Below are 22,593 nucleotides of genomic sequence, written 5' to 3' on the forward strand. Positions count from 1 at the left end.
CCTTCCAGTCGTCTGTCACACGTGGCTTGCGTCTTGCGTTTCCAGCGGCTCGAGGACGGCTACACGTCGTAGTAGAGTCGCAGACTTTTGGGCAGCGTCCCCGTCCGTTTTGCAAGGGGGAAGGAAGGGTTTTTTTTTTTTTTTTTCCTTTGTCCCATCGTCCATTGCGACGGTGTGTTCCCTCCCCTCCTTGGCGTTGCGCAATTGTGGAAAACCGGGCACTAATGTTGGGGTGCGCGAAGCATATCCCCTCCATCGCGATGGCGGCGTAACGGCGAGGCAGAGTGAGTGAGAGGAGAGAGAGGCTGGTTGTTCCCTGGAGCCCCGTCAGGCACAGTAATAAGTACACACACACACACACACACTATGGCTCCCACAAGCACCTGGGCGTTTGTCTTTTCCGGAAGCGGGAACGAGCGTTTGCTCCTCCGTGGGTATAGTATACCCTACAAGGCAGTGATCCAGCGGTACCATGAGATACGTATCGGGCTTTACCTGACCGCCGCCGCGAACATGCCCCCTCAAACCAGTGTTCTTCCCCTTCGGGGGGGCCAGAGTACGTAACACGTGGGCTTGCCAGAGGGCCAGGACGTCGAGGCGGTGTCATTCATTCATGGCTCAGGCGAGAGTTGAGAGCACCCGACCAAGGCAAAGGGGGGGAAAGGGGGGCGAATCGCATAGCGTTGTAGCTGCAACTTGCACGCTGTGCTATGCTATAGGCAAAAGTTGCAACATACACCAGCAAAAGGGCCAGATCGGCTCAGCACCCGTGCTTCTCGGCCAGTCGAGGGGGGGAGCGTCAGACGCTGGCGCGCGAAGCACAATACCTAGTCTTGTCAGTAGGTACACCACAGAGGTAGTGTAAGCTGTTCATTCGTACCCAGGTACGGATATGTACTTTACAACCACGCCTGGTGATGAGTAGGACTGGGCAGGGGAGCTTTGCATGGTGGCTCGGCTTTACGCGGGACCCATCGCGGGTGGAGAGGGTCCAGGCTCCTTTTTCAATTTTTTTTTCTTCGTTTCTTTTCTTTCTCTTCTATTCTTTCATCATTTGCGTCTTGTTCCAAGTCCCTCCGGCTTGTGTGGTTCGTGGTTCGTTCCCTTACATACACCTCCCGGTCTTTTGCTGGGTCCCGCGGGGCGGTATGTGGTACTGGGCGTACACTCTGGACGGAGTATCCGTACGTGCGTACAATGTACGGGATACACGCTACACACGCCGTCTAAGTACACAGTACTCTGCCATCCGGTGGTCTTCCACTCTGCCGTGCCAGTCACAGTCACAGTGGCATGGAGACAGACCATGGTAGGGAGAGATGAAGTGGCTGGACGGGCTTCGACGGCTGCTGGCGGCCTGGTCTGGCTGGACCGTGTCAAAAAAGCAGAAAAAACACACCGGAGCGGAGCTTGTGTCGCCAGGTACCCTCGAAACTCATGACACATAATTACCCCATGAAAAGCTTGAGCATCACGAGCTGGCAAGACATAATAACGCGATGGTCTTTGGCTCGAAAGGGGGAAACAGAAAGCCGTTCATACAAAACCGAGCTGTGACCACATACCGTTCTCATCCCCTCTAGATCCTCCGAACTTGTTATTTCCCTCCCTGTCCTGACGATCCCATCACCTAGTGTAGACTCTCACGAGCCTCTTACATTAATCGTCTTCTCTCCCACGGAAAACTCGTCATTCTCAATACCCAAGAAGAAGAAGGGCTTTCTCCCATATCTGGAGAACCCTAGTCGCATCCACAGCCAAGCCGCATCTCATCTCATACATACACCACTCATACACCGCATATCCCACTACGTACGACAGCCCGCCGTCAAGCGCACGGCTGCCGTCTTGCCGTCTAGTCTGACGAACGACTTATACAAAGGACAAACGGAAACCGTCGAGCTCATAACAACATCGTTTGCTCAAGCCCCCATCCTCTCGCGCCACACACACGCACACACACACACTCTCTCACGCTCACGCTCACACCACACCAAGCCCAAACCGCATCTGGCCTTGGCTGAACGCTACCGGTGCCAACAAGAAAAATACCATCACCCGCAAAGAAACCCCCAAAAAGTTGCGCCTAGTGTCTGTCACCCCGCATCTTTTGCTCCAGTCGCTTTGACCCTGTCTGTCTCTGCATCTGCATCTCTTCTCTTCTCTTCTCCCTCGAGCGCCCACGGCGGAGACGGATCCCGCCCACCAATCCGAACACGACCCAGCCTCAAAACAAGCTTCGTTCTTGGCCGCTCGACGCCAAAGAAACTCGAACGGGCGAGGCACAAGGACGTAACGCTGGACTGGACTGGACCTTGTAGCCCCTACCACCACATCACCTGGACCGGACGCCTTGCAAGGGTTCGAGAATAGCTCACTCGCGCACACAGGGCCACCCCCTCCTCCTCTTCTTCCCTTACCCACACTCTTCCCGTTCGTGTGTCGTCAGTCAAAAGTACAAAGAGAAGAGAGGCCCCCCGAGGCATCGTCGTCTATCTCTCTTGCCATCAGACGCATCCACTATCCTCCCGTCACCAACCAGTCCTTCAGTCATCAGCCGAGGAAGAAAGACATCAACACGTTAGCCCGTCACTTGCACTTACACATCCCACACCGCACATACCCGTCCCCTTGCCCTGTCAGCCGGCATTGCCCTTTGTGTACGGTCCAGGCAGGCCCTGCGCGTGCCCGCAGCAAACTCGCCCATCCTTCGGGATCCGGCAAACCGACTAATTTTGTCCTTTTCTCCCTGAGCCCCTCCCCCCTGTGCCCTAGAGAAGAAGAACGTCATACCGCCCGACATATAGTCTGCGGTTCATCCGCCCCTAATTCTCTGTCCCCCCGTCTCCCCCCCCCCCTGTCTAAGGTGTCACCCATCTTAGCCAAGGCTCAGAAATAAGAGATCAAGCACACCGCCGAGAATACCGATCCAGCAACCCCCTCGAAATCCGGGGAAGAAGAAGCGTAGCACACACATCATCCAATCATGCCCCACCGCGTAGCAAACTTCCTGCGCAGCTCGACCGAGAACTTTAGCGTTTCTGCCATTGCGAACCTGAAGAAACACAACCAGCACCAAAACAAGCACGGCAACAACGGCAACGTGCAAGACCAGGGCCTGTTGCGCAGACTGCCCCTGGACCGCCACTCGTCTTACTCGTCCGATGACGGCGAGCACGTGCCCTACCACAGCATGTTCGCAGCAGAGCCCGTCGAGCACGTCAAGGAGAAGAAGCACCACCACCACCACCGCCTCTCTCTGCCCTTCGGCCGCTCCAGCAAGGATGCGCAGGAGAACCCCCACGCCGTGCTCGACTGGAAGATCGAGAGCCCGCCCATCGTCTTCTTCGGCGACGCGGAGAGTTCCTCCGGCGCCCTGGTGTCGGGCCAGATGCTGCTCGACGTCAAGGACGAGCTGCTCCATGTCGAGACCTTGGAGGCCAAGCTCAACATCCACGTTCACCACAAGCGCCCCTTTGCCAACCACTGCGCCGAGTGCGCCAACCAGTACACCGAGCTGAAGCGCTGGACCTTCCTCACCCACCCGACGACGCTGAGGAAGGGCGTGCACCAGTTCCCCTTCTCCATCCTGCTCGAGGGCCACCTCCCGGCCTCCATCGACACCCCCATCACCTCCATCGCCTACGAGTTCAAGGCCGAGGCGACGCTCGTCAAGGGCACGCCCGGCTCGCAGGCGCCCGTGCGGTTCGAGCACAACCTGGACGTCAAGCGCTCGCTGCCGCAGCCCGAGTTCCCCCACCACTCGGTGCGCGTCTTCCCGCCGACCAACATCAAGGCCAGCGCCCACTACAGCCAGGTCATCCACCCGGCCGGCACGCACAACGTCTCGTTCCGCCTCGACGGCCTGACGACCGCCAACGCCGCCAACAAGACGATGGAGTTCTGGAAGCTCAAGAAGGTGACGTGGAAGCTCGAGGAGACCATCAAGACCGTCGCCCCCGCCTGCGACAGGCACGCGCCCGCCGGCACCCAGACGAACCAGCAAAAGGGCGTCCCCCGCACCGAGACCCGCGTGCTCGGCGAGAAGTACATGCACGACGGCTGGAAGTCCGACTACAACAGCAGCGACGGCCACGTCGACTTCGAGTTCGACTACGGCGTCGTCCCCAGCAAGCACAGCAGCAGCCACGCCTCCCGCTACGCCTGCGACATGAGGTCCCTCGACGGCACGGAGGTCTCCCACGCCCTCATGATCGAGATGGTCGTCTCCAAGGAGTGGGCGCCCGTCGGCAAGCCCCAGCTCGCCACCCAGACCGGCACCGGCCGCATCCTCCGCATGCACTACCACGTCATGCTCACCGAGTGCCCCGGCCTCGGCGTCAGTTGGGACAACGAGGCGCCCCCCGTCTACCAGGACGTGCCCCCCTCGCCGCCCGCCTACCCCGCTGCTACCGCCGCTGTCGCCGCCTCCGCGCCCGTCGTCGAATATGTCAGCCTCGAGCACCTCGACGGTCAGACGCACAACGGCACCGCCCACAGCAGAGAGGGGTCCATCACGTCGCCGTGATTTGATTTTCCACAAAAAGAGCAAGAGGGGGAGAGCGAAAAGTCCCCAGCAAGACTTAGTAATTCAGAACAATTGCAGTAATTTGGCAAGAAAAGGAGAAACGGTACGAATACAGGGAACCAACAAAAGTTAGATTTGCTTTTTTTTCTTTTCTTTTTTTACAACGCCGGGGAACAGGCATTTTTCTTTGGGAATCACGCGCATTATACCCCCCTGGTCCACGGACCGGGCGCTTGTTTTATATTCTGTTTTGTTGGATATGTTTCTACGTAGGTGGCGGGAGAGACGTAGTCGTCTCAACACACTGTGTTTGGTATTCTCCTGGGTGCTTTTTGAATGGTGAAGAGAGGAACATGGTATCCCTCAGTGAAACGGCCGTGAGTGAGAACAAAGGGAGGGAGAGAGTTGTGATTTGTATTGCGAGGCGCTGGGAGACTCTGGAAAAGAGTTTCAACGGATGATGACTATATCAGTCACTTCCCATCGCATTACGTTCGCAGTAGCTAGCTTGTCAAAGGACGACAGACACAATTACATGCAAAAAATAAAAGAAAAAATAATAAGAATCTATTTGTCCTATTACCTCCGCTTTTTGTCATGACTTTGAACCTCATCTCATACAACTCGCTGCAACATGCAAGTCGGGCTGCATGCATGGCCGGAACGTCCCCTTCTCCCTTCTGCATCGAGGCGCATCGGCTGCAAAATGGGGCCTTGAGCTGAGGTTGGCGATGGAGACGACGACAACGCCCGAACCGAAACGTCGCAGAACGATGACATGTGAAATCCCGAGTCAAGAGCCTCCATGGCCGGCAATAAGTGGCGGCAGGTACTTTTGGGCCGTCTCCGGCGTACCTTGCGGCTCGGCGGTAAGCAAGCATGCCGTAGGATTCTTTTGATTTTTTTTAGCTTCTTAATTTTGATCTTATTGGGACGGGAATTTTCCCGAAGGGTTTAGGCAGGGCAGTTGTGGTGGTTCCCGAGATCTGATGAGGCTATTTCGTTCATCTTAGCTAACTGTTACGTGACGAGAACCCCGGACCGAGAGGGGTGATGCTTGGACAAGTTGGAGACTCTGCCTGCGGGATCAAACGACGCGGGGAGGAGAGAGAGAGAGAGAGAGAGAGAGAGAGAGAGAGAGAGAGAGAGAGAGAGAGAGAGAGAGAGTTGGAAAGTCTAGAACGTCCGCATCGACGGCGGCGGGGCATCCTCGAGGTAAATCGTACGAGCCCGCGACGAGATCTTGGAGGTGAGACAGATTGGTTTGGGTCCAGGGAAAGATCTGACTTCGGCGAGATTGAAGCTTAGCTTGACGGGCTCGATTATGCTACCTAGAGGAATGGTGATACGTAATGGGGGCATTGTCACCCATGGCAAGCGCCCATTGAGAAAAACTGTATTTACCGCCTCGTTGGGGCGAGTGTTATCGCCAACGGTCCATGTTCTAGGAGATGGCGCCATCGTTCTCGAAACTGATGACGCCGAAATCTTGTCACCATTGATGCACGGTAAAGTGTCACGGTTGCAGGACTGCGTTAGTGTGTGTATGGCTGGGCGCTTCGGTCCGGCCTACGTCGCGGCCCAGCCGCCGCAGTATGCCTTTGGATGACACCCCGGGGGACATCACTTAGGTAAGAACAATCCCCATGAGTCACGTTTGGCCGAAGCCATACCCGATGCCGTGTTAGGGATCTGGCACGTCATTGCCCCGGCCGAACCACTTGGACCGGGGGGTGGTCGGGAGGGCCGGTCGTCCCAGTTCTGTTCTGAACCGAAGCCAGCCGTTTTGGATGGTTCTCGCAAGCTGTCGGAGATTATGACGATTCGCAAGCGCAAGTCGAGAACTCTGGGCTCGGCATCGGAGTCCTCCGGTTCTGGGAGACGGGGGGGGGGGGCGTGTGATGTGTGGCGGCGTGTTGAGCGTCTCGCTTCACGAGGGGGGCGCTGAGCGCACTCGAGGACGGACGGGAAGACGGTTTCCGTTACGTGATTCTATGGGGCGTTTCTGCCGAAGGTTCTCCCGGGAGGCGGGCATGGTTTTCCTCGAAGAGCCTCACAGACGCAAAGGACCAAGAGGCGTGCTGGACCAGCCACGCGTGCAACCTTCGGCGCGCCAACTTCGGAGGCCATTGGCCGATGCCGGCAAGCCCCCGAGACAGTGCATACCGATTATGTATACGATATACACTGCGAGCAACAAGTCTCGTTGGCCGACAACGGTTTGCAACGTCGCTATTCCCGTGTAAGACGGAAAGGCGGAGGGTCCGCCGCATGGATCCCCGGGGCGTGCTTGTACCCACGGATGTATCTCTTCCCCCTTGCCTTGCTTTTTGGAACCTTCTGGGGGCTCCATAGAGGAGAATTTTTCCTGAGCAATTTTTCTATTCCTTTTCCTCTTGGTTCCTTGCATGACATCCACAACGGAACCCGCTCAGCCCCATCGTCCGGGCTCCAATGAATGGTCTATTCCTTGTTTGTTCCAAGTCAGATGGATCACCGGGTTTGGGGGCTGCCTTGGCCAGAACTGCAGCATCTGCAGCATCTGCTGCAGCAGCATGAAGACCAACAATGAGGGGGGGGGAAACATCATCATCGGATGGGTTGCAGCCATTCAACGGCACAAACAAGATGATCCCGGCAACGAATCGTTGCGTCAGGAAACCCCGCCAGCCAACACCCACTTGTCAACTTGAGTTTTTCCTGGTTGCAGCATTGGCACCTCGTGAGCCGAATAAAGTGCATTTCCGGCGCAGTACCCAGCCAGGCGAACATAGGTGCATTTCTGCCCCTCGCTGGCATCCCCACCTGAGAGATCTCCTCGATCCCTCACCAATCTGGCCGGCTGGCGCAATGGTAGCGCTTCAGACTTCTACCTTCTCGTTCCCGAGATGTGGTTATCTGGAGGTTGTGGGTTCGAGCCCCACGTTGGTCATTCTTTTGTATTTTTGACACGGTGGTGCCATGAGCTGATGAAGGGGGTTTAACGACCAGTAAATGACGATTGTATGTATAGGGAGATTTTCTTAGCTGATGAGACATTGTTATGCATTTTATTTCAAGATCTGGAACGTTGGGCTTGATCATCTCAAGAGCAGCGGTTAACCCCATCTCATGACTGTGTCTATGGGAGCCCCAATATCTCTCCGTCTTGACTGCCGGCCAGTACTCCGTGGCCGCCCAGTCATGCAGGAGCTACAGCGCTCCCAATACCTTTGTACTCCGATCGATCTCGATCTCGGTCGTTCTCTTCTGTTGCCTGGTGTAAAGAATGGATTGCTTGGCAGGGCCAGGGACACGCGCCACAAATGAACATTCGTGGCCGAGGATCATGACTCTGGGGAGGAAACCAAGCTCGCGCTCGGGAAACTCATGGACAAGCTTCTGAAGACTCCGCAATTGGTACGAGTGCAATGCGCCATTATTACTAAATAGGTGGACCCTACATGGGTGATGTATCCCCTACCGCTAACAGTCCCCCATCTACAACGCCTCCAGTAGCACTATTCTGAACATCATGCATGCCCTAGATGCAACCGTATAAGACTATAAGCAACACTGTGACTGACTAATTAAGACTGTAGGAGATAATCAAACCCCTGCCTAAGAGACGGCAAAGTGACTCAGGCATACTCACGACCAGGTTGCGAATCATTTTTGAGACTATCTATAATAACTCAAATACCCTGTATATGCACCACCCCCACATCTGCACCACCATCACCACCACCATCACCACCACTATCACCACTTATTTCACCACCTCTGCCGCCCACCTATATGCAACTTTTGGCCTCACTAGGTAATTCAGATGCACTAGATTCATCTAGACTATCTATATCGCCAATATCTAGACTTTACGCCTACTAGATATTATATATAGTAGTAAAGGTACTATTAGGTAATAAGGTAACCTTTTTCCTTTTATATTACTATAGGTTATTTAATTAGCCCTTTAGCTAGTAGACCTTTTACTTTAGAAGTACCTTTCTAAATACTTACTTATTATACCTCTTTTATACTTTTTTAGATAAGTAATAAATAGTATAAATATTTAACTTATTCTTTACTAGCTAGTTTAACTAGTATAGTTAATACTATAATTTAGTAGACTAATAAGGGGTTAACTATAAGATAATAAATATAGCTTTATTTTATTATTAGCTACTAGGCTAACTAGTCTAGCTAGTCTACTAGGCCTTAGTTACTATAGAGTTAAATAAAGGCTACTATATATATATTAGCTATAGTCTAGTTAACTTTTAGTTACTTTTAATATTTTAGACTATTATAACTATATCTTTAGTCCTTATATAATAGGCTAAAAATACTTTTTTACTAGTAATAATTAAATTATTAACCTAGTTATTTAGATATTTAATTTTTTTTTAATAAATATACTTTAATAAGCTAAAGACTAATATATTTAGTAGCTAAAGAATAATAAAAAAGTATAGTAGTAAATATAGTAAATATATTTAGTTTTAGAAGTATTTTTATATAAAGTTTATTAATATATAACTATAATACTTATTTAAAACTAGTAGTCTAGTTATTTTTAGCTTACTAAGTATAGTACTTAAAATAAAGACCTTTTTTAGCTACTTAAGAGTAATCTTCTTAGTTATTTAGCTATTATTTATATATATAAAGTTTTATTCTTTATATCTAGATAAGTTAAATAAGAACTACTAGGCCTAGACTAACTTACCCTTATATATAACTAGTAAGTATAAAGACCTTTTATTAGTAACTATATACTTAATAATAAATATTTATACTTAGGATTCTAGTTACTTTTTTTAAATATACTATAATACTATAAAGCCTAGTATTAGCCTATTAGATCTTTTACTTTTTATAATACTAGTCTTATTTATATTTTATTAGTTAAATAAATAGATTCCTTAAATAATAAAAATACTAGTTAAAAGCTAAAAAAACCTCTAGATAACCTTAGAAAAATAGGCCTTTTATTACTAAGTATTAATTACTCTAAATTAATAAGTCTTAATTAATAAGTTTTACTATAGAAATTACTATATTTATTTTTTACTTAAAAGTTAATAAGTATTATAAGTATTACCTAGTATATACTTTACTAGGCCTTTTAGTTATTAATAAGTAGGTTTATTACCTAAGGTATACTAGGTTTACACTTATCTAGCTAGCTAATTCTCCTAGGCTTAGGATAGTTACTATATATAAGTATAGGTAGTATCTTTTAATAAGGTACTATAAAGCTAATATTAAAAAGTATAGTATAGTATTCTTTATCTATAAGCTACTTAGTAAATAAAATAAGTAGAATCTATATCCTAAAGTGCCTATTAGAGCTCTTCTTTAGTATATAACTTTATAATATAATAAATAATATATCCTAAAAAAATAGCGTTATTTAGTTATATATAGTAATTATTATAATAGTTTAAAAAAGGTAGTAGTGTTGATAAAGGAGGAGAAATGCATGATTTCTAGGTGGTGCAAAAGCGGGGGTGGTGCATATGCGGGGTATTTGAGTTACTAGCATTAAACGTATATCTAAATGAAGGCAATGAATAGTACAAACTGTAACCCTAACACTGCAGACAAATCGTCAAACTGCAATAAGGTATGCAGTCCATTGTTTTTTAAAGCTAAATCAAAGCCACTTTGTGTCTTCGAAGATGTGTTATGAGAACGGCACGGAAGCCCGGGCTATAGAGACGGATGGATGTCATGGGCTCGGAATCGGGAGCCAAGGGAGCACCTGGGGACTACTGGAGGGATTATGGTGCGGCTTTCCTTGGGAACACTGCTGCCACAAACAAGTCATACAAGGGGCTCGGCAGAAGTAGCTTACAGCGAGTATTAATTCCAAATGCTGGTCACAACCTGGAAAAAGGAGCCAGTTGAACTGGAAATCGTCAGGACTGCATCCACTGCCACTCTCAATACGATAGAAGTCTTTTGAGACTGACATCAAACGCATGTTACTTAGGTCCAGATTGATAGTCATTCGGGCTTTCACTTTGTTACTAAGCTTCTATGCTTTTGCGCCGTTCTTGTTCGCTCGGCGTAGGGCGCCACACACCCAGTTCATCTCCTCCCGCTTGATCACAGCACGTTATTGCACATAGGGGAAGGCGCCCAGCTATTGAGAGTCACACTACTGTGTTTCTCAGATCTTGGTTCTGGTTTAATGAACGAGCTCCCTATCAACGCGACTCCCTGAATCAAAGTCTAGTTGGTGGACTCGACTTTCCCATATAACACACTTGGCATTGTCTCGAGGAAAACCACCATTCCAACGTGCCGCAAAGTTGTACCTCGAGCCAAGAGAGGCCTTCACTTTGTTTTGGTTCCGAAAGTTCCAAGGCAGATACGAACGGCCTGTGATCATCTTTGGAGAAGCCGAGCCAGATGCTTTGATTACCATCCGCTTGGAGATGATTTCCCAAGCTGTCAAGGCGAACCTGGCCAACGCAAGACTGACGGCCCCCAGGAAACTGAAGAAGCAGCCCAATGATACGTAGTTTGCCGTGTATATATCGCTGGCATGGCACAATCCTTCTAACACCATCTAAAGTTGCAGTAGAGTAGAAGTAAGACTCGAAGAAGGTTGACCTTGGATGTTGAGAGGAGGGTCTGGGGAGAGCTAGGGATTCCGAAGCAGGTGCTGGTACAGAGGTTTCAAAAAATAGGTTGCGTACCCCTAATGGAGAGTGCTCCCAAAAAAGGCGGCTTCCCCTATCTTGACGTGGAACATCGATTAGGGTCGGTATGGGTAGTGGTTGTAACTTGGGTTGAGGACCGAAACAAGCAACACGGCTATGTGTCGTTCTGAACTGTCAAGCGGTTAATGAACCTCTCCTGTTAGCCTAGATCATTATTTCAGTTACTTACGATCAAAACTGAGCCTCGTTTGAATTGGCTATACATCCAGATTTGTGATATCTTCTCCCCCTGTTCAAGAGCAAAATACACCCAAACTCCTTTATCATGGCCCTGGTAGAATGCGAGCTTTTCTCCCGCCACGTGTGCATGAATCAACATGATACGACAGTACCAATATACCGAATACGCGGTTACACGTGGTTTGTTGCATTCCAGCATTGATATCTGAGCTGCTGGTGGACCTTGATCCAGTTGAACCAATCTGACAGGCTCTGATGGAGGAATGCACCACAAGTGATTTAAATGCAAATTCGACTCCTCGTTTCTTAAGGCAAGGCTACGTAGCTTAACACCCTGTGACTTGTCAGTATGCACCTAGTGAGAAAGTAGAATTACTTACGTCAGTCTGAGTGATAAGCATCAGGTCATCGTGAAGCCGAATGACTCTCCACCAAATGCCCTGGCATCGCTCCACGACTGGAGGTTGATCAGAGCAGCAAAAAATCACCTGCACCACACCAAGATAATTCTCGGCGACATAGACAGATTCCACGCGCCGGGAAGGGTCAGGCGTAAAAACTAACTCCGTATGATGGTTATCGCACGAATTGCTCATGGACGAAAAATATCGAACGCCTTCAAAGTCGATGAAACGCGCCCAAATCCTGGCCGAGACGCGAATGAGGGAGCTGCCGCTCTCCATCTTCGGCAGGGTTTGAGCATATGCCATGGCGTAGCGGTGCAGAGAGGGGCCCTGCAGGAGGTACTTCGCAATATGATAACGAAGTTCTTGGGGTAAGTGTGGTTCCGCTCGCCTTAGGATCGGTGACGTAGCAAACTGTAGACGGAGCCATCTGATGCGCGCGGCCAGTTCACTCGGTGAAGGTTCGTATTGGTACGCCAACGCCCTGAGGAGTGATACGCGTAATGCTGAGGGTACGTGATTGGCGCATGCGATATGGCAGCCCGTTGCCTGTCCACCAAGGTGAGGGCAGGCCCCAACGCACTCGATGAATTCAAATTCTTCAAGTATCGATGGTTTGTTAGTCATCGTCTTCGACTGCTGTCCATCGTGCATTACTACAACGGTTATTAGTGGGCTGATCGATTGTAGAAAAGGCGGAACAGCTTACTGGCAACAATATCATCATTGTCTTGAAGCTTGAAGCCGCATAGGCCACACCGTTGCGAAACACAAGGGGTGGCCATTGTGGGCATGTATGACTGAATGAGCAAAGGGACTGAATGAAAAATGCGAGATGAGATCCTGCATTTAAATGCACGGAGCTAAGGCAGGGAATTTTGTCTCAGATGATCTTCCCCTGTTGTCCGTAGTTAGAAGCTAGCAGTTGCTAGGATATATAGTTATCCGGTATTAAAGATAAAGGACTAATCCAGTCTCGCTTATCACCAGGCAGTCATCTCCTTGCATAAAGGGGAGTCTACAGACAAGCTGATAGTGTCCCCCCCCTGTCAACCCAAGAGTACTGTGCACAATAACAGCGATAAACCTCATATCCTAAAGGCTGCAGGTTCAAATCCAGTTTTCTTAGCTTTTTTAGTTCTAAAATGGCTCCGCTGGGGAGGGTTGGAATAGTATTAACCTACCCTAATTCCTACGCTGCGCTCTAGGTCAGGATAGGCCAAGACTATCCCTTTTGCCTCTAAGATAGGTAGTTGTATTATCACTAAATCCACTGTCTGCTAAGGTTTATCACAGTTATTGTGTACAGGACTCTCGGGTGGACAGGGGGGGGACACTATCAGCTTGTCTGATCACTCCATAAAGGGTGGTGGCCAGTGCTATTTAGCGCACTGACAGTCTATAGTCTACACACTTCATTCTATTATTTTGAAATATAACTAACAAGGAAAATTCTTCTATTTTATTACATAAGAACTACAGATAATGTTTGTATTGCTTCTTATCTACTACTTGCATAAAACTCAAAGAGGTTAATGGCGGGCGGTTTTATAAAAGTAAGCTGGCAGTAAAGAGAGATATCTGATTGATGACAGAGGAGTGTTGAACAGCCTCCTGAAAGGACCAATTTTGCCGGAGTTGAGCCGGTGGGCTAAGAAATTCACAAAGTCGCTGGCTCAAGGCTTCTTTCCCCATATGTAGTAGCCGTCAAACTTCTCCTTTAACTTCAAAACGTCACCCTCTGCCTTCCACTCATCCTTTTCGGTCACGACTTCACCATTCTTCCAAGCAAACTTATACCCACCGCGCATCCTTTTCTGGATCTTTACTTCCTTGGTTCGCCTTTCACTTCTCGGCGCCCTTTGAGAAGGACCAGCCTCAGGCTCAGGTTCAGGAACACCGCTAAAGGAAGTATCCGTTTCCATTGCTCGGCCTTGAGAATCCCCTGGATTGGCGTTGGATATATGTGAGTACTCTGAAAACGAAGGATTGACTACAGTCGTGTTGTCTTGGGTTGATGACTCTGGAGGTTGATTGGCCTGGTAGTAGAAGTCCGCTGGGATGCTTTGGCTCGGGACAACGGTTGCGGCGCGTAGAGGCCGGTTCTCTTTCATGAAACCTGTGAGAGACACTATGCAGTCTCCCTCTGGGGAATCTAGCGGAATGTAGGCTTGGCGACTGCCGCGAGGATAATCGCTGTCCAGGGGCTCAAGTTCTCTGTCTTCCGCGGACACGTTCCAAACTCGGAAATCTTCTCCCAACCAAGTGAACGCGAAAATTCCCTGTAGGCCGTGTCCAACTATGGCTTCTCGGGCCCTCCGCAGGACCTGAGTTTCAACTTCGTTGGCAGACTTGCCTCCACCTTTCCCTTCTCCAACCAAAATTGGATAGAGGGTATCGTTGTTAAAGTCAAGGCCTTGTACGAAAAGGTCAACTCTATACCTGTCTCGGTCCACAGATTGCTCCATGTTGACAGCATAGCCTTGAATAGCTGGGAACAGGACGCTGAATGTCGTCTGAAATGGTGCAACGGCTGCATACTCGATGTTGTGCTCTCGGTACCTCTTCAACAAGGCTCGAATGACTGGGTACTGTGAAACGAAAGAGCTCATGATGAAGATTGCGATTAGTTCCTGAATGGGAGCTAATAATGACACACGTGAAGAACAAGGACCGAGATTATTGACTGTAACCAACAGTTCTTTTATACATAAATGGATACGGCTCTCTTATCTAAATCTAACCTCTCGCAATAGTGTATCGTTGCTACGAAGCAGGTTGGGGATCTTCTGGCCGCCCGTAGCTGACGTGTCGAACCTGCATATCTTTTGTTGGTCATGACCTTGAGCTTGAGAAGGGCAATCCGTAAATGCAAGTATCAATAGAGACTTTGGTTTCGCAAGCCTTAACTGGTACTTGATTGTTTCACAGACATATCGATATACAATTCATGATGCCCCTGTTCACGTTGTCCATGCGTCTTGTTCGTTGGTCCTTGGCCGCATCTGACAACCAGTTGCGCAGTGCAGGAGATACACCAAGGTGGGTTCTAACGATTCCCCACCAATACTGGCTCCAGAACGGGCCGGTTCGGTTTGGCGAACTTAGTGGCTGAGCGTCCCCCATGTCATTAAAGTTCCAAAGGCACAGCTCTATCACCATGTATTTGGGTGGCCGACGAGCGACAGAACTTATCCGGCTTACGTCTCTGCTATCTTTTTAGCCGAATTACATACTGTGGAGCCGTGTGCCGTGTACGAAAACCTCAGAAAGCCGGTGCTATCTGATAGGCTATGCAGATTTCTTGAGGTATTAGCTTATATGCCCTAAATCCTTGTCGGAAGCCTAAGCTTACTAATTGGCTATGCGGATTTACCGAGGACCTGCTCTCTAGTAGTAAACTCCTGTCTGTGATTACAGTGTGTTTAGCTGTGATATTGATGGTGACCTTGGGTAGTAAATCCGCTGTCACGAGCCTAAAGTGTAACTATAGCTCTGGTGTAAGACCCAGAGAGCTGGGAGCCACAAAAGAGTGGTCTGTTAGAAAGCTGGGTAGTTTGATGAGTACGTTTCCCGAGCGTCCAGCACGTCTTACGTAATCGGCCTTGCTTCTTTCCTGAGCTCCTGATGACCTAAACTTCTTCTCAGCACAGAGTAGGAGAACTTTTTATTGGCTATGCAAGATTACTGAGGGTGGAATCAGAGCCATTTGATTAGCCACGCAGGTTCACAACGACTTATATACGTCTGATTGGCCATGCTGGTTTTCTGAGTGTCTACGCTGTATATTTATCGAATACAATGGTTTGTGATTTGAGAGCGCGAGATATTTGATTTGATGTACAGGACTCCCAGGTGCATATCGGACCAAGCTAAGACTTCTAGCGTGGAGCAGAAACACTTTCTATTGGCTATGCACGAATAGTGAGCGAGGCAATTGCAGAATATAAAGCCAACCATGCGGGGCTTCTGAGTGTGGGTGTGGAGTGCCATGTCTTATTGGAAGCTATATGTTTTTGATTGGCTATGCGGGATTCTCGAGTGCGTAATCCGAAGTCAGCTCCAGTCTTCTGAGAAAGGGGTTGTTGCAAGATCCTAATGCCTTGCCCAATTTATTTTATTCTGCGGGGTTTCCTAAAAAATCACCTGAGGCAACACTTTGGTCTGATTTTGGAATCAAAGGGATTGCTGTTCTGCTTCGTTCTGCTAGCTAGGCCCTTCTTAGCTCGATAGGTGAGAAAGGACGAGATGGAAGCGTTTTCAATAGTCTAACATGAGATGAATTCTGTTACTACGTATAGGATCCTTTGGAACACAATGTTCCTAGATACCTAAGCATCGACACGGCTCGAATTTGCAGTGATTGTTGCCAGTGGCAGATGGACCGGAACAAACTATTTCCTTTGCCGTAGCTAGAGCCGACCCCGCCAGACCCTCTGCTTCTGATGCCTGACCTCACGAATGTGCAGTCTGACCCAAGCACAACATTTCCAAGCGATACATTTGATGCCCAACTTATGAGCCTCTTCATGTCACAGTCGAGCATTAGCGATGCCCGAGGAGACCAGATGTCATTTTCATTCTCACATGGATTTTCAGAATGACAACTAAATAGCCTAGGCCAAAACCCCGCACGAACACCTAAAGCACAATATTTCGCCAATCAGAATAACACTACGATTTATTTTCTTGCACGAACAGAAGCTTGTGAACCCTCACGTAACAGCTGCCATGGCTTCATCGGTTCGTACAGATCAACTTTAAAATCGTCTTCGATTTCTAGCTGACGTTAAAAAGTTGGACGTTGCCAAAACAGGAGTTTTCGTCTTTATCGTAATTGCCAAAGTCAGTTTCGACAAAGACGTTACATTATATTGGAAATCTCGAAGGATGCCAGGGCGGAGCAAGATCGTAATTGGCGACAAAACATATGATGCGGAACTCGAAGAAAATAGCCACGCATCGGTACCCGCAACAACCGTTGTTGAGGTGTACGAGATGGATGTGAAGTTTACTACTGAGTAACAATGGATGGATAACAAAGCCTCTGGATGACGTCTTGTCCCTTGTTGAACGGTACCCGTATCGTTAGTTGGGTAACCTCCTTCATGGCCACTTCTCCCCAGGCCTCTTGCTGAAACACGTCCCTTGCTGAAGGTGCCGTAGGGTGTCCCCAATCAATTTCAAACTCAACAGCGTCTTCCAATGCATGTACTCGTATGCAACTGGTGGTTCTATCAATACCCCATGCCGGTGTGCCTTGCAACCGTTCGATAAATAGTGAAGTAAAAAAGTTCGCCATCTCAGCCTTGTACACATAGGCAAGGGTGTACTTCACGGGCGAAGGAGTTGTGGCCGGTACAGTTGAAAACGTTGGTGCAGTATTGCTAGCAGCTGCCTGAGACTGACAGTTCTGTTTAGGACTATGTCGCAAAGAAGTGTCGATCGATCCTGAGTTTGCTGGTCTAGTGCCATTATCGTCGTCCGACGAGGCTTCCCAGGTGTCTGAGCCCCGGTTGGCATGGCTTGGAGAGCAACTTGGTACAACCGGTCGATTCGTTTCCATTTGTTCGATGCGCCGTCTTTTCCTTGATCGAGACTCGATAACATTTGGGGGTTCTTGTATGTTGTGCGCAGCTTTGATGGCCTCAGTGGCCTCTATAGCAAAGCGAGTGAGAATAAAGATGTCTCAAGAGGGCGAGGGACATACCGAGGAAGAAGTCATCGGCATACTTAGAGCTGGAATTCCTCCATGATGTGTAGCAACTATACCAGTGACTAGGGAAGTCTTTCTCTCGGCTGAGAAACTCGACAGCTGCATTTAGTTGTTTCTCGGAGGCCGATATGTCTTCAATCTCTGTTTTAGTAAGGTACTTGGTGAGGCGAATGAAATCCGCGATGGGAATTGATTTGAGGCTGGTGTTAGGTGACGAGGAATAGCGCTGGGGTCGTAAATCCCCGCATGGACGTGATGGTAGATTCTCTTGTTTGCTGTATCTCCTCAAGAGTGAGTCGTATATGCCTCGGGCCTTCTTCTTCTGTTGCCCCTTTTTCTTCAGTCGATTAAGTTTTGCCTCTAGTTTCGCTATTTCCCCACTGTCGTCGGATGACTCTGCGTCGGCTGGTTGGTTCGGTATGTGCATGTTGGCAGGAGCTGTGGGAGAAATTGGATCTACCTGTGCAGCTTGTTGATAAAATAACAACAGTCGGATGTTGGTTTGGCCGTCATCCGGTACGTCTTAACGACGACACAAACCCGGCGCGCGACGGGGCTTGAAGTTATGCATAACCAAGCTTGGCAGATAAAGCACAAGGCACTGAGTTGGTGACTTGCAGCCCAGCCCCTCGCAGTTCATCACAACAATGTGCGAAGCGCAGTGGGAGCCCGTTCTGATGAACACCGCCGCCATTCTACTGGACCCATATTGCAAATCATGCAGGGAGAACTGACAGAACATGAAATGCCCTCGCTTAAGCACAACCAGTCCGATACGTTCATTACAATACTCGCCAAGAGGCGTAGTGAGCAGGTCTGGACCTAGGACGCAGCCTAACTATGCCATGACACACTGAACAACTTTTCCCAGCGGACTTGGTTGCCCCTACTATCCAGTGCATCAGGTTGCTATCCCGCCCCAACCGCGTTAAGCGTAGCGCTTGGAGGCTGCGTTTTAGCTATGTGGTGTGGGCTGCCGGCGTTTTTCCCACGTGCGAATGAAACAGACCTGGTTCTGCCGAGAAACTCAAGTGGCTCCTACCTCGTTTCTCGTGTCATCTCATTCGTCGTGGAACTCTGGAAGCGCCAGTGGCCTGCTACTCACAACGCTGGGATAGAAGATCGGTCCAAATCATAGCATAGAGCCGTTCATTGCAGCCGCTGAACTGCTCTTCGCATGGCGCTCGTGGGCCTCGCACTCTGGCTCAAGGATGGCTACCGAAATGACCCATTCAAGGCCGATACCCTGGTTGGTCAAGGAACGGCAAGGCGCCTTTTCTGACAAGGCCTACTACCCCTCTTTCACCACACGAGGAGCGCTTGCAGATCATCCAATTAGAAGTCGGTGGCTGAGGCGGGTCGCACCCACTCTCGTTTGTTGGTCACGTCGCATTTGACCATTTGATCTATCCACTAGCCGAAGCGCTTACGCTCTTGGTTGTGTCATACGTACATGAACCAGGGGAGGACGCTGCCGGTCTAAACAAATCCAGGATGGTTGGCATGGGCAAATCACTCGTGGACTTTCATGGTTTCCGGTCGTTCTAGGTGGCTAACATTATGATAGAAGGTCCATGAACGAACGTGAAGTGTAATATCATCTGCCAAGTCCACATTCCGGTTTAGTGTGTAACAATGCGGTCGTCTCTTGTCTCCACAGCGCCTAACATTTATATCCATATGACTGTTGGTCAGAACTTCACAGCTGCAACAAACCAATCAAGTAGTCGACAAGCTGGGACAAACAGCAATTTTGCAGCGGAGTCTTGGTTACGCTGTACTTGGGCGTATCATAATTAAATGGTTCCTCTGGCACCGGTTCATTCCTAGCCTTGGCTATAAACAGGGTGTTACAGTCAGTAATCTGACAGTAGGGTTTCTGCTAGGAATAAGCTGGGGTTAATACTTGGTTAATAGTAGTGTAGGCTTGCTGGTCTATTGATTACTTAGTGATTAGTTAGGTAGTTAATAGTTATAAAGGTAGCTTATATAGCTCTTGTTAATTAAATTACTAAGGTTAAATACTAAAAGTTATTTAAATAAATTATATTATAAGAAGTTAATTACTAAAGAGCTATAAGAGTCTATTCTTAAGTATATCTAAGTTTATCCTATATATAAGTTTATTTCTTCTGTTAGTGTATAGGGCTGTATATTTAAACTATAGTACCTATATATTTTTTATATAGTGCCTATATACTAAGTATATAGCTTCTGTATTTTTAATATATAGATCTTATCTAATCTTATTATTATATAACTTATACTATAGTTCTTTTATATTTATAGAAGTTATTTTATCTATGCCTATCTGTTAGTTCTATATAAATGCTGTTACTACTTACTAGCTACTCTACTAAGTAAGGTAATATTACTTATAACTTATTAGGTTGTAATATTAGGTCTTCTCTCTTAAAGGTCTTACTCTTAAGACCTATATAAGTAGGTTATGTCTCCTAGGTTAAGGAGTTATTAATTCTGCTTCCTAATTTACTTATAATACTAATACTATATTAGGTTATATAGAAAAATTAGGATTAAAATTAGTACTTTGTTTAGTGTATAATTATGTTTTCTAATAGTTTAGTTCTTTTAATATTATACTTTACACTTAGTGCTTTTATGCTAGTTATATTTATTAAATAGCTAAAGGGGCTAAAGTTTATTAAGGTTATAAAAACTTAAAGTATCCTTATAATAGAATAGTAGTAGTATTAAGTTATAAGTAAAGTTCTTTTTTGTCCTATTAGTTTACTGCTAATAATATATAGTATAAAGGCTAAGTAATTAGCGTTAAGAATAAGAGAAAAAGAAGAAAAAAGTAAGTAATACCCTCCTTAAGCTTTATTAGTAGCTTACTTAGATCTAATCTAAGGTAGCTAAGGCAGCTAGTTGTTTATTAAGGATTTATACTATTTATAAAAAAGTAAAAGAATATTATATAAAGATATTTATATAGGGGATATAAGAGTTAGAGGAGGTAAATACTTTAATAGCGCTTAATGCTTATAAGCGTTAGGTAGTAAGTAATCTTTAGGCTAAGGGTATTAAGAATAATATAGACTAGTCCTTGTATAGGCTTAGTAATAAGTTTACTAGTATAGGTCTATTAGTACTTAATTCTTTTAGTACTTATAAAAGTCCTAGAGTAGCTATTAAGAGTACTAGAGGTTTTTAACTAGTTCTTATAAGTTATCTTTATATCTATAGCCTTTTTATTTTACTAGGTATTATTCTTTATTATCTTTATAGTGTTTATTAATAATATATTTAACTTTATATTCTAGTTTATTTAGTTCTATAATAATATAGTTATTAGTGTTTAATCCTTATAGTACTAGTTTAAGTAGTGTAATATAGAAGACTAGGTATATTTTTATTATTTCTAGTAAGTTAAGTTTATAGTTAACTAGTAAGATTTTCTTAAGGATTTTAAAAAGTCTAAGTTTTTTATAATTAAGTTTATTACTTAGTTACTTAGTTTTAATGTTTTAGTAAATAAGATACACGCTATCTCCCTCTTTAAAGGTTAGTCCCTTAATCTTTTTCTAGTTAGTATACTTTGTTATTTGTTGTCTAATAAATTCTAGGTCTCTTAAGGCTAATTCTTAGAGTTCTTAAATCTTATTAAAGTTAGCTATAGCCTTTAGTGCCTATAGTCCTTGTTGTAGTTCTCTATATACTGTTAGTTAAAATCTATAGTTTAGGTAGAATAGTAAGTTTAAAGTGCTTTTTCTAATAGTACTATTATAGGTAAATTAGGCTATAGGTAGTAGTAGTACCTAATTATCTTAGTTATAGTTAATATAATATTATAGATACTATTTAAGTATCTAGTTAATTCTTTCTGTTTAGCTATTAGTTTATAGATAAAATAAGGTTAATAGCTTATAATTAGCTTTTAGTTATAAAATTAGGGATTTCTAGAACTTAGATATAAATAACTTATCTTTGTCTAATATAATTTCCTTTAGTAATCTATAGTTACTAATAATGTATTTTAAAAAGGTATACGCTAGGTCCTCTATAGTACTTAACTTTAGGTATAGAATAAAGTAGGTGTACTTTATAAGTCTATTAATAATAACTAATATACTATTGTAGTAGGTTTTTATAAGTAGTTCTTTTAACTTTAGGAGTTTAATAATAAAGTCTAAAGAGATAGAGTACTATACCTCTAGTAGTATTAATAGTAGTTATATTTACTTATATAGCTTATAAAGACTATTCTTGCTTTTCTTATATATCTTATAGTCCTTAATTACTAAAGCTACTTCTTTATATATAACTTGTTTATTATAGTGTTATTAAATCCTTTTAAATGTCTTTATAACTTCTTAGTGTCTATATACCTTAGTACTATATATCTTATAGATCTAGTTAGCTATTATTCTACTAGTTATACTAGTATTAGTGTATTTACTAATTATAATAAGTTTTTAGGCTAGTATAATATTACTGTTGTTATTATGTTTAAGGATAACTTGTGTTTTCTCTAGTACTAGTACTTTGTAGTCTAGTCTATAGCTTAGAGTGTCTACTCTTTTATTTTCTATTCTTTTATAGTAGATAATTTTAAAGTTATATTCTAAGAGGAATTTTAACTATTATATTTATTATTTATTAAGAACCTTTAAGGTAGTAAAGTAAGAGAGGTTCTTATAGTCTATATAAACTAACACTTAGTGCTTAGTTCTTAATAGGTGTAGTCTCTATTTCTAGAATACTTTAATAATAGCTATAAGTTCCTTATTATAGATCTAGTAGTTTAGCTTAGGTCTATAGAATATTTTTAAGTAGAATATATATAGGTAAAGTTTTTTTTTTTATCTTATTGTCCTAGTTGTCTACTTATAGTAAAGTCTAAGGCGTTAGTCTTAACTTTAAATAGCTTATCTAGGTTAAGTATTATAAGGACTAGTTTAGATCTAATAAGCTCCTTAAGTTTCTTAAAAGATTATTAGTATTCTTTAGTCTATAAGAACTTAGTGTTTTTTCTAGTAAGTTATTATATTAGTTATAAGATGTCTCTAAAGTTTCTAATAAACTTCT

The 22,593-nt window shown here is 45.6% G+C and overlaps 6 protein-coding genes and 1 non-coding gene across 7 annotated transcripts; 3 read left to right on the top strand and 4 right to left on the bottom strand.

The window, feature by feature from the left end:
- Window positions 1–2,986: 2,986 nt before the first annotated feature.
- Window positions 2,987–4,528, top strand: LY79DRAFT_517979 (LMBR1 domain-containing protein; the record flags this gene model as incomplete). Its single annotated transcript, XM_060554988.1, has 1 exon — window positions 2,987–4,528. The coding sequence occupies one exon, from the start codon at window positions 2,987–2,989 to the stop codon at window positions 4,526–4,528; it is 1,542 nt and encodes a 513-aa protein (XP_060412868.1).
- Window positions 4,529–4,853: 325 nt separating this feature from the next.
- On the top strand, window positions 4,854–5,877 carry LY79DRAFT_258341 (uncharacterized protein). The gene is made up of 2 exons (XM_060551915.1): window positions 4,854–5,397; window positions 5,561–5,877. Exons 1-2 carry the CDS (start codon window positions 5,179–5,181, stop codon window positions 5,834–5,836), a joined length of 495 nt encoding a protein of 164 aa, XP_060412869.1. The 5' UTR covers window positions 4,854–5,178; the 3' UTR covers window positions 5,837–5,877.
- A 1,487-nt stretch (window positions 5,878–7,364) lies between these two features.
- LY79DRAFT_t161 lies at window positions 7,365–7,460 on the top strand. The gene has a single exon. It is a non-coding gene; the product is annotated as a tRNA-Arg (tRNA).
- A 98-nt stretch (window positions 7,461–7,558) lies between these two features.
- Window positions 7,559–8,180, bottom strand: LY79DRAFT_689477 (uncharacterized protein; the record flags this gene model as incomplete). Its single annotated transcript, XM_060564713.1, is given in 3 exon segments — window positions 7,559–7,952; window positions 7,972–8,051; window positions 8,163–8,180. 3 exon segments carry the CDS (start codon window positions 8,178–8,180, stop codon window positions 7,721–7,723), a joined length of 330 nt encoding a protein of 109 aa, XP_060412870.1. The 3' UTR covers window positions 7,559–7,720.
- Window positions 8,181–10,740: 2,560 nt separating this feature from the next.
- Window positions 10,741–12,619, bottom strand: LY79DRAFT_518029 (uncharacterized protein; the record flags this gene model as incomplete). Its single annotated transcript, XM_060554993.1, has 4 exons — window positions 10,741–11,352; window positions 11,411–11,761; window positions 11,802–12,481; window positions 12,535–12,619. The coding sequence occupies 4 exons, from the start codon at window positions 12,617–12,619 to the stop codon at window positions 10,741–10,743; spliced, it is 1,728 nt and encodes a 575-aa protein (XP_060412871.1).
- Window positions 12,620–13,528: 909 nt separating this feature from the next.
- On the bottom strand, window positions 13,529–14,321 carry LY79DRAFT_557526 (uncharacterized protein; the record flags this gene model as incomplete). The annotated part of the gene is made up of 2 exons (XM_060558101.1): window positions 13,872–14,321; window positions 13,529–13,791 (listed from the first exon to the last, which is right to left on the bottom strand). A coding segment is annotated over exon 1 (420 nt), but the record flags the coding sequence as incomplete, so codon positions are not given.
- Window positions 14,322–16,588: 2,267 nt separating this feature from the next.
- Window positions 16,589–17,617, bottom strand: LY79DRAFT_258395 (uncharacterized protein). Its single transcript, XM_060551916.1, has one exon. It carries the CDS (start codon window positions 17,389–17,391, stop codon window positions 16,840–16,842), a length of 552 nt encoding a protein of 183 aa, XP_060412873.1. The 5' UTR covers window positions 17,392–17,617; the 3' UTR covers window positions 16,589–16,839.
- Between the last annotated feature and the right edge of the window lie 4,976 nt (window positions 17,618–22,593).

The sequence above is a fragment of the Colletotrichum navitas genome (assembly GCF_030913465.1).
Source record: "Colletotrichum navitas strain CBS 125086 chromosome Unknown LY79scaffold_40, whole genome shotgun sequence".
NCBI classification, from domain to species: Eukaryota; Fungi; Ascomycota; class Sordariomycetes; order Glomerellales; family Glomerellaceae; genus Colletotrichum; species Colletotrichum navitas.